Consider the following 12,033-nt stretch of genomic DNA (forward strand, 5'->3'; position numbering starts at 1 on the left):
GACTAAACCCATATTGGCTATTTTGCCTATTAGTTTAGGCTGGTGCCCCGTGAACTTTAATTCATTTTAAAGTGATTATTTAATATTAATATTTTTAATATGAATATTTTCTTGATTTATGATAGCCAATAAATTGATAAACAACTGAAATCCAACATATTTGGTGTCCAGCTCATGAGGTAGAGCTCAGACCCAACACCACCATTCTCAGGGTGGTGGGTCGTTTCTCCAAAATTGTGCATTTCATTCCATTGCCTAAGTTACCCCCTGCCAAGGCGATGGCAGAGGTGATGTTTTTCATATACATGGATTCCCTAGGGATGTTATGTTCAACCAGGGGCTCCCAGTTCATCTCACAGTTCTGGAAGGCATTCTGTACTTTGTTGGGTGCCTCAGTCAGTCTCTCGTCTGGTTACCACCCCCAAGCAGAAAGGATGAACCAGGAATTGGAGACCTGTCTACACACAACCCTTCCGCCTGGAGTAAGAACCTTGTGTGGGCTGAGTATGCACACAACACCCAACCCTGTTCTGCCATTTGTCTTTCTCCTTTCCAGTGTGCTTAGAGCTAAAAGCCTCCCTTGTTCCCAGATCTGGAGGTGGAGATGGGGGTTTCCTCGGCATTGGCTTTCTTTCACAGGTGTTGATGTACCTGGAGGGACCCGTGCCCAACTTCTGAAAACAGCGTACTCTAGCTCGAGCTTGTCGTCCTGGTCAGAGAGTCTGGTTATCAGCTCAAGACCTACCTCTGCAAGTGGAGTCCATAAACTAGCTCCATGTTTCATGGGTCCCTTCCCATCTGCAATGTGGTCAACTTGACGGCAGAATGCCTCAATCTCCCCACGCCCTGGAGGGTTGAACCCACATTCTATGTCTTCTGTGCCAAACCTGTTAACGAAAGCGCATTGGTTCCCTGCTCCAGACTCTTATCCCCCTGGGTCAGCAATGGGGTTCCTGCCTTCACTGTTAAGCGCCTCCTGGCAATGCGCCATCAGGGATGTGGATGTCAGTACCTAGTGGACTGGGAGGGCTATGGACCAGAGGAGAGGTCTTGGGTTCCCTCCAGGGAACCCCCCCTAGCATCCATATGGCCGCTGCTTTGTTCAAATAGCAACACTCATTTTGTCTTTATTTCATTCTTCCTTTTACTCTTGTTCTCTCTTCATGTGTTTGAATTTCAGATACCCTTAAATCACTTGCTGATCTAAGTCCACATCACTGCTAAATGTGTTCCTAATTATGGTTCCGTTGCTATCCAAAAGTCTGTTGCTGAGAGATCTGAATTATGAACAGGCTCCTGGACAGCAGTTTACTGTTGAGGGAAACCAAACCCAGCAGGAAAAATAACTAAAACAGGAAACCACTAACTAATATCTAACATACATAACTAACTGTGCTAAAAGTAATCACTGTGTGTGTGTGTGTGTGTGTGTATGTGTGTGTGTCTGCATGTCTGCATGAACCCATCAAACTCAGACTTAGTGCAAAACATGTTAGTCTGATTTTCTAGATCCTCCCATGTTTTGTCTTAAATTGGTTATAAGGACAAACACAGCAAATTCTTTTCTATTATTATTCTAGGCATTGGACAGATAAATTCCAATGATTTTCCCTGAGGGTCCAGAAACAAAAATGCGGCTTGTAGCTGTCCAAATGAACATAATTAGATTACTAGAGAAGCTCAGATAAGTGTGTGGAGCACTCACATACTATACTGTCCACGAGAACGCTAATTTTTGGTAGCGTTCATTGCAGTTGTTGAGAAAATTCTATCTATAATCTGTCCTCTTGAGATATGTTATTGCCTTGTCCACCTTGTCCAACACATGGTGTGTGCGTACCATGTGGCCATATTGATGTATCAAACTGATAAGCGTGGCACTTTAAACACCTGTTTACTGCGACGCTGTGTGGTACTCCGACTGCTGACATGTTGCAAATTAATATTTGTCTTTCCACCCTCTTGTTCAATGTCTGCCTGCTTTCTTTGGATGCAGCAAACAAGAAAGGTTAGTGAGTCTGTCAGTTCTTTTACACTACTTTACGTCCCACTTCGCTTCTGCACATCGTCCTCGTATTTTCTAACAGTGATGATGAGACGTGACAGATTGTTGTTACACTTTCACAGCGTCATGCCAGCTTCTCTAGCTGTCTTCAAGCCGTTTTTTACCTTACATGCGTAAAAGGGAAAAAAGGCTTTAACCGACAGTGCTTGTAAGCATGTGTGTCTTGTGTGTTAGTGATTGTGTACGCTTTAGCATTTTTGTTTCTTCAGGTGTGTTTTCTGCTGTTCACCTCTGAATGCTGAATTCACAAATCCTGCTTAGCTTGCCCTCAGAATAATCCTCTCTCAGTGTTTTTTCATCTCTCAGTCACTCTCACACCTGCAGCTTTGCCTGCAAAACAAACGCCACACCTGAAAAATCTAAAATTTTTTCATAAAAATTGATGCCTGAACAATACTTTCTTGCAGAAAACAGAAATATTTCAATATAGAGCTTGATAAATGTTCTTCTTTTCCTAGTGTTCATCTCTTCTCTTCCTAATTAAATTGCTAATTTGTTTATTTACTTTTTGTCAAAATGATTTAATTTGTTTCCTCAAATTCATACTTTCTGCTCTGTAAAATACCAAATTGTGCAATGATAGCCCTTTAGTTTGCACCTAACTTCAAAAAATGCCTTTGTCAAACAGTGTTAAAGACATGGCACTGAACTTTATAACGAAACCCTGAAGAATATCCTTGCTCAAAACCAAAACCAATCTATTAAATCCACAACACACTATGAGGAAAGTAATTTGATTTCACGTTTTTTAAGTATTTGTTTAACTTTTCAGTGCTCTTTCTTTCTGAGAGAGGAATCTCATGTTTCAGAAGGGGAAAGCAGGTTTTGTCCAAAGTTCCAAAATACACTGCGAATCCATTATTCAATCTTATTTCTCGCATAGCAATTGCTTGGTTTCTATGTGATATTTATAGAGATTCTCACTTCACAGCTTTCATAATATCTCAACAATGATCAAAGCTATGTGAACATGATGCTGAAAACATTTTTGCATCACATTAAATTTCAAAACTGCACTAATTTGTGTCCTATATGGTTTAATGGTTAAATGGTGACCTTCTCTCATCACGCCACTTCTTCCCCTAGGAAGCGAACATCTCCAGCCAAGGATGAGCACATGGCAGGTTTCAAGGACTCACTACTGGCCCACTCCTCAGACCCTGTGGAGATGAGGAGACTCAACTATCAGACACAAGGTAGACACATGAAGTTGAGTACAGAGCTGGTGAAAGACTGCTCCAAGGTGTTTGTGTGTGTGTGTGTGTGTGTGAGACAGAGAGAGAGAGAGAGAGAGAGAGAGAGAGAGAGGGAGTGAGTGTGTAAATTCATTTGTGGCATCATCCTTCAAGTTGTTTGGCCTGAATAGGGCAACTGACGGCAGCGAGGACCACCTAATCCACTGTTTCATAGAATTAGAGCAATGTGCAGGGCGAGTGCAGTTAGCTCAGCCATGACAGGGATAGTTGAAGAAGTTGAAGAAGGGGGCGGAGGAGGAGAATGATGAGGAAAATGACGAGGAGGAATAGTTCAACAACAAACTGGTAGTTGAGAATGTTGATGATTAGGGAACTAGTGATGAGGAGTAAGAGGAGGACATTTTAACTTTGTCATTCATCTTACAGTGTACTGGTAGGAAACATGCTTGCCCAGTTGTTTTGCTGGTAGCCTATACTAGCTGGCTATCCAGGATTTGGCTTTGGCTTACTACTGTAATAATACTTTACCATATTATGGTATCTTCTTCACCTACAAATAGGCATTGTATATTGCCCATCTAACGAGTGAGGGAACTAAAAGAACACAGTTTGTTAAACAATGAAAATACAGTCCATAAGGCATTCAGTGATTTATTGTTGTTGAAGCAGCATAAATCCCAATGATTAAAAAGGCAGTGTGGTCTACCTTATTTGTTCTACATGCAGAAAGGATTTGTTCAAATTTTTTCACACACCTACAAATAAAGGGTTAAATAAATATGGTAACCGTCAGCGTTCATACTTTATAAGTTTTCTATCGGTATTTTGATATGACCAGCTTTCTCTCTATAACTCTCTCTCTCTCTCTCTCTCCCCCTCTCCCTCTCTGTGTGCGCATTGGGTTGGCATAGTTGCACTGTCTCTCCAAGCTAGGTCAAATGAATGATTCATAATATGTTTTTCAACAGCCTACAAAATTTGTATACAACTAATATTCATTCTGATTTAATTAGTGCATTTGATAGTTGTTGGAGGGCAGGAGTCCAGGTCTGGGCCAGAGTTTAAGTCTGGACATTTTCACCAACATGTAACAACAGTGATGCACAGATACTGGAGTCTCAAAAGTTTAAGGAATTAACTGGAGATAGTCATGTAATAGAGTTTATTCCATTTCACAGGACAAACCCAAGCCAGCTCCTTCTTATATCTTTTATCTTATGTAGTAAAACCATCCCTCCTTCATAGGTGAATTTTCCAACTATTTTTCTAAAAACAACCTATCAACGCCCTGGAAACAATGGTGTCCAGCCTTCCCTGGATTTCCTCAAATCCAGGGAACCCTCATACCATTGTTTCCAGGGACTTTCCAACCATTTAAAAAAAAAAAAAGAACTTAATCCCTTCCTTCAAGGTTACATGCTATAACAAACTTAACTTCAGCTGTGGATATAGCTGATACATTGAGTTTATAAGTTTAACATTCAGTATATTGATAATGCTGAATGCATTTTAATGAAAGTTTACTACAAGGATGTTGATACAGTGAGCAACAAGATCCTTGTCAAGGGCCAAATTCCCACACATGTTGTTAAAGTTGTCTGTAACGACAATGTTTGTCAATCAGGTCTTTTTTGTTAGAGTGCCACTTCAGCTCCTTACTCCTCATGAGGCTCAGTGCCTGTCACTCTTCCTTTGGGTGGTTGGATATCATGTGGCAAAACTACTGCAGCATCATATCAGCCAATGTGTTTTTGTCTCCAACTTCAATGGGTGGATCAGCATCGGCAGCTTCAGTTCAGCATCAGCGCTAGTTGATGGCTGTGGGAGTGGATCCTCAATAGGTTGGGCCTGCCTGTCAGGATCATTCGGTGGTGACCATGGCCATGTAGGTGAAGGACCTAGGTTAGGTGAGGTTGGAGAGTAGGACTCCTCTTCTGACTCTTGGTCATAGCTGGTGGTTCTTGCTGTGGGACTGACATCTCTTGATGTTGGACTGACATGTTTTGCTTTTCGACTGACATGTCTTGCTGTTCGACTGCCATATCTTGCTGTTGGACCAGCTGGAACAGCAGTGAGGGCTTTGATGGTGGTGGTGCAGGAGGTAGAAAGGTTCCTACGTTGGTATCCTTGGATTGGAACTGCTTGACCTGATGCTCTCAGTTGCTGGGCCATCTATCCTAGTTCTGCTGGTCCTGGAGCTGGCCCCACACCTGAGGGGCCTGGAGCACATCCCTGCAGAGTTTGACCTGCGCCTGAGGGGCCTGGAGCATATCCCTGTTGGTACCATTGGTTCCCTGTAGGGTCCTTGAGGGGAGAACCCTATGCCTGGTCTCATCTTAGCTGGATCAAAGGGGATTACCTGAAGTCTATACTGGAGACGTATCTGCACCTTGTGTAATAGCCCTGATTCTTGTGGAATTGGACTTCTGAGGGTGGACAGAAGGGTTGGTTATTGTCCCAATTGTATGGGCCTTCTACCATGACTATCTATCAAGATAACATAAAGTTTAATTAGTTCACTTTTTTAACCATACAACCCTTAGCATAGTCCATATGATATAAACATACATGACTACCAGTGTGAAGCATAAGTTTGTCCTTCTGTAACTGTGTTTGTATTTGCCAGAAAGCTTTTCTATGCTTTTCTTCCCATACCTTGCTATTGTAGTGTGAGTGCCAAACAGTATGGACTGTCTTAGTATGTAACATTCTGCTGCTTGCCAGTTCTTGCAGCAAACTCTTTCCATACACCATACAACAGATGTCATAGGGTGGTGATAGTAACAGATACCCTTCTGATTGCATTGAGTAGCCTAAGTATTGTAAAACAGTTTTAGACGCATGAAGCTGTATTGGACCATATGGTAAGAGATCTAATGTGGTTTGGAGTTCATTATATTGTTTTTCCGCCTTTCCTTTATTCTTGGGTCATGATTCCTTTCCATGTTTTTTTTGTCTTTTTGGTTGCTCTGCTATTTTGCAATTTTTATTAATTAATAATAAATTGATCTGTACATCCTTCAAATCCACCTCCTCACAAACACATTCAAGTGGTTGGTCACCTGCTACCTGTACATTAATTTCCTCATACACACATTCACGTGGATGATCATATACAGAATTTCATTGTGAATTTGAAGGGGAAATTGTCCGGTTACTAAGTCGATCATTATTTGAATAAGTGGAAACACGCAACTCATGGTAAATGGACTTATATTGTGCTTTTCTAGTCTTTTCAGTAAGACTAGAAAAGCATCTTGCCCAAGAATACTTCGACATGCAACCTGGAGGAGCTGGGGATCGAACCACCGGCCTTCTTATTAGTGGAAGACCTGCTTTACCTCCTGAGCCACAGCCACTTCAACACATCCACCATGTCAATCGACAACAGTGTTCCAATCACCATTCCTATGAACTGTAGGAATTTTCTCCAAGACAGATTGTTAAACAGGCATGTGCCTTGGTATTCCGGTTAGAATTTTCCACATGTTCATCCCTCATGTCTTTAACTTTTGTAATATTTTTGTCAGGTTGTTTGCTTGTAATAACAGTACCGCATTCTTCTCCACTGTAACTACCGACTCCTTGTTATTCTGCTAGTATTTCTTCCAAGCAAACCTATTTTGCAAAGCCATCAAGGATGTTGCATGCAGTTGTTCATGCATGGATCCTATTGCTGATATGGACCAGTTAATAAATCTTTGCTGATTGTACCATAAATAGTTTATCAATCTGCTGTTATGTGCTATTTAGTGTGCATTTGTCATTGCACCTATAATTGGTTGTGGTATGCTCCCTATTACTTGTCCTGAAATGATCCAGTCTTCCCCTACTGCCTGATTATCTGAGGGCACTGTGTGTGGTTCCGTCTTCAATATAGAATTTAGACTTCGTTCAGTTTTACTTTTATTTTGTGATGGAGAACCAAGTACTGTACTTGTCCTGTCAGCATAACCAGTGTGCAAATTCCTGTCTAGTTTGTTGGTAGTACTACTGTTACTTTTTATTGTCATCACACAACCAAAACACATCTGCCAGTGGCCGTGATCCTATTGTAAGGTTTGGGATTGTTGTCCTCTTCCATGACAAATAGATCCGTCTATTGACATAGAACTATAAAACCTTATAGAACCTTATAGAGCCATAGAGCCTTGGTGGTATCCAAGACTCAAGTTCATCCGCTAAGTATACAGGACAATTTCTCCCATCGTCACTCCATCTCCCATATCCTCTCGCCATGTGTACCACACAGTATGCAAAGCATGTCTCCTTTTCATTAGCCTTTTGAGTCAAAACTTGGAAGGGGCATCATTTGGGGAATTCTCTTAGTGTTCCAACATGTCACCCAAGACCACATGCTTACTTGCAACATACTGCATCCACTGGTAAAACATATTGTTTTCCCATTTTGACGTTTTCAGTTTACCAAATATTCCATGTAGACTTCTAAGCACACTTTGTTTTTGATGGAGTTTTACTGATTCATCACCCCTTTGGTTTTGTGCCGTTCATCAGCAAGATTGACTATTTTGCTGCTATCTGGGCTTTGGGTCAGTGTTTGGACATGTTTAGTTAGTGGTACTGTGATTTTTCCTGCTAATGCACAATTATTCAACTGCCCTTTTTATAGCGTTGGCTCTAACTTTTTACAGTTCTGTATTAAAACTCCATGTATTAGCAAGAATATCATCATAATTATGGCCCCTAATCTCCATAACCTCTGTATTTGGTTTCTCTGTCTTCATGTTCCTGATGGTCCTGCTGTGTCTGATCTCTGCCCTCTTTGACTTTCTGCTGGGCTTGTGAGTTCATCTTCTGTGTCTGATTCAGTTCCCTGCCTTGCTCCTAATGAGCCAATACTTGACTTCTTCTGTAGACTTCAAGTGTTCTTTCTGGGTCATCTGCTGTGCAACAGTGGTGGAGGTGCACACAAACTTTCTTACCTTCAACCTTTAGAGCTGTTGGTGTTGCTAAGATGACTTTAAAGAGGCCTTCAGACCTGGGTTGGTCCCACTTTCTTTTGAACGCCTTAATGTATACCCACTCTCCTGGGCGCATCCTCTGCAGTTGGTCTGGGATAGCAGCTTCCCTCTCCTCTGTGGCACCTTTCACCTGTTGGAAGATAACTTTATGGATTCAAGTTAATGCTGTACATAACATAACCTTTCACACTTGGCTTTATTTATTTTTCAATTCCCGATTGTAATCCTCACATTGAAAATATTACACTTTAAATGTATGTGTGAGACCAAACCAAGAAGAATAGATGTATTACTTAACAGCAAAATAAACATGACATGAGGCGATACAATGAAAATCAATTCCCAATTACAATTTCCACATTGAAAATATTCCACTCAGTTTCTCAAAGCATACAGTAGTAAACATAACATATCCCTTCAGTATACATTGAAATGCTGTCCTTGTGCCAACTTAAATGCAGCTGTTAAAACTCTGATTTCTGCTAGCTGTGCAAAACATGGTTGTCCAACCGTGGTTGCGTGAACTTCTGTTAAAGTGCTATCTTTATCTAATTGTACATGCCTTGCTCACAAGTACAGCATGGTTTCCTGTAGCATCTCTGAAACAGGAGCCATTGACAAACAACGTGAGATCTGCTATGATTTGCTGTGATTGGTTGATTATACAGATCATCACGTGCTTGCATGCAAGTGTCTGTTGCTTGGACACAGTCATTCTTCCATTTATAGGTAACACTATCCTAATTGCAGGATACTGGATAGTGAGTTCAGGTGCTGAAAGTGTAACTTCATAACCTATTTTTCTAGCTTAGTTAGAATGAACCTTGGACTTTTGAGCAAGGGCATGCAATTGGTGAGATGTATATAGGAACACTTTGTGTCCCGTTGACAATGTTGAGGCCCTTTTGAAAAGCGAAGGTTGCCACTGCCAATCCCTGATAACAGGGTGGCAGGCAATGTTATCTACTTTGGTGCTGTAAAATGCTAATGGCTGCTTGCTTGTTGGTGTCTCTTGCATCAATGCTGCACTTGCATAACCAGATTTTTCTGCAACATATAAATGAAATGGCTTGGAGTAATCAGGATTTCCCAGTGTTATGGCAGATTGCAAGTCCCCTTTTAGTGCTTTGAAGGCTCCTTCAGCTTCCTCTGTCCACTGTAGTTAGGCTGAGTTGTTTGTTTGTCCTGCCTCCCGTATGAGGGCACAGAAAGGTACTGTTTTGATAGTATAGTCACAAAGCAACAGGCGACTGAATTCTGCCATACCCAGAAAAAAGAGCATTTGTCCTACTGTTTCTGGTTTTGGAGCTTTAGCCACAACTGTGACGTGGACAATAAGCCTCTTATCCCCACACAGATTACTTCCTAAGTATTCAACTTCTCTTTGACAGAATTGAAGTTTCTCCTTACTGACTTTGTGTCCTTGAGTCTTTTTCACACTGTTGTTTTGTCAGATAACAAATTAACAAATCATCCACATAGGGAATTGAGCTAGCACTCTGTTAAAAATTGTTGGGCTTTCCACCAAGCCCTCTGCTAGACAAGCATTTGTGTACTGTGTACCTCCTTCCACTGTGCTTCAGGAAACTCCCTTTGCACTTAACAAACTTGGAAATTTGCCACAGCTTTTGATTAATTTGCTGTTCATCTTGCCAAAGCTCCAAACCCTCCTTGCCTCTGTAGGTTTGCTCTAACTAAAAATGTGTTTTCACTCCCTGTCTCTATATTTCCATCATTCTCATAATGTTTTAAAAAAGACACCTCATCTTCACCACTGCTTCACCACCCTCATTCATCAGTATTGGTCTCCCTAAGGGTATGTACAGTTTAACAACAAACACAGTTTGAACACTGTTTTACTATTTAAACAACTACTTATCTTTAGCAGTATTAACACGCACTATATACACTCTCTGGCCAGTGCGGCTGAGCTGCACATGCAATAACTATTCACTGTCCTGTAGGCCCCTTAGAGGTGCATGCGATATCTCTTATCTTATTTTCATAAAATTTTAGCCACCTGTCTGTTCTGTCCCATTCTTCTCTGGAGCACTCCAGCACCCAGTTGAAACACTACAGGGTCTAAACTAAAGGCGGTATCCACAAGCCCTGTGCAGGCTTTACTTCTTTTTCACAACTATGTCTCCAACTCTCAGGGAAAATTCACAAATTTTAACAATGTCACCACTTTTGATTTGATACACCATTATTTTAACACGTCTTCTGTACTCTGTGAACAACCACAATATTCTCATCTGTACATTTGTATAAGGCTGTTAATCACCCTGTGATTGTGCATTAATCACCAACTTGAGTGCACATGCGGCAGCCTGTTGCGCTTGCTCCTGTTTCGTACTTTTTTTTTTTAACCCTATGGGTTCAACTTTTTTACTTTATAACTTGTTAAGCTGATCCCTTTCTAAATATGCATGTTGATAATGTCTTGTTGTGTTTTTTCACCATGGAAGTACTTCTTTCATTCAGCCAAGTTGCCGCACAGCATCTCCATGGCCACATTGTTTTTTACACCAGGGATCAGCTGATTGCGCTGAGGCCACGAAGGACACACAGGGGATGCAGAGGAGGTATGAAGAAATGAAGGAAGAAAGCTGTGCAAAGACAATGGCAACCAGGGGAGAGGAGAAGAGAGGAGAAGAGGAGATATAATTTGTGTCTGTCCAGAGAGAAAAGGACCCTTGGCTTGCTGTATGCATGCATGTCGGCCCCCTGCAGCTCAGTGTGACAAAAACAACAGAGCTGATGGTGGCCATGAGCAGGAACAAGGCACCGGTGAACCCTGTTTCCATCCAGGCGGTTAGCATGGACACTGTGGAGGACAACAAGTACCTGGGGGTCCACATAGACAATAAACTGGACTGGGCATCATTGAAGTCCTCTAGAAGGGTCAAAGCCATCTCTACATTTTGAGGAGGCTGGGTTCCTTCAACATCTGCAAGAAAATACTGAGGATGTTTTATGAGTGGTGACCAGCGCTATCCTGTTTGCTGTTGTGTGCTGGGGCAGCAGATTGAGGGTGGCAGACACCAATAGGCTCAGCAAACTGATCCAGAAGGCTGGTGACATTGTCGGGATGGAGTGGTACTCTCTGGCGGTGGTACCAGACAGGAGGATGCTGTCTAAGCTACAGACGATCCTGGACCACACCTCCCACCCACTCCAAGGTATGCTGGTGCAGCATAGGATCAGTGACAGACTAATCCAGCCAAGATGCACCACAGAGCGCCACAGGAAGGAATTCCTGGCTGTGGCCATCAAACTGTACAACTCTTCCCTCTGAGTGTCAATTTCACATCATAATTTATTTTTATTTCATTATACGTATAGGGAAGTGGAATTTGTAAAGTGCAATTCTAATACTCATACACTTACACATTTCTTTACATATTTCTATTTATGCATATATTTATCTTGTGTATATAGATATATATGTAGACATTTATTTTTATTTTAATCTGTATTGTATTTTTCTACTTCATATTCTCTGTTCTTTGCTAAGGAGCAACTGTTGCGCAAACAAATTTATCCCTGGGGATCAATAAAGTTTTCTGATTCTGAATCTGATTCACAGCTTATGTCCCACAGAGGCTTGTAATGATAACCTAATCAGTTCCCCACAAAACACATGACAGGTTACAAGCCAGCATGCACACACATTTAGCAGCAATTGAACTGTCATGGTTTGCCATGAAAAAAAAGCTGTCCTTTTTTGGACGCGAGGAACCCCAGAGGGTACAAAATGTGTTACCAGTGTATAATAGACCTGTAACAG

At 41.6% G+C, this 12,033-nt stretch overlaps 1 protein-coding gene across 1 annotated transcript in view; it reads left to right on the forward strand.

Annotated features, from left to right (window-relative positions):
- LOC111671676 (receptor-type tyrosine-protein phosphatase F-like) overlaps positions 1 to 12,033 on the forward strand; it is an 82,583-nt gene that overhangs the window by 35,684 nt on the left and 34,866 nt on the right. The window contains exon 8 of the mRNA XM_087179974.1: positions 3,152 to 3,261. Coding sequence (XP_087036100.1) covers positions 3,152 to 3,261 — 110 coding nt within the window. The remainder of the gene's footprint in view (positions 1 to 3,151; positions 3,262 to 12,033) is intronic.

Source organism: Seriola lalandi, unplaced genomic scaffold (genome assembly GCF_002814215.2).
Source record: "Seriola lalandi dorsalis isolate HSWRI2012SDOR001 ecotype SW California unplaced genomic scaffold, Sedor1 jcf7180002054885, whole genome shotgun sequence".
In the NCBI taxonomy this organism is placed as follows: Eukaryota; Metazoa; Chordata; class Actinopteri; order Carangiformes; family Carangidae; genus Seriola; species Seriola lalandi.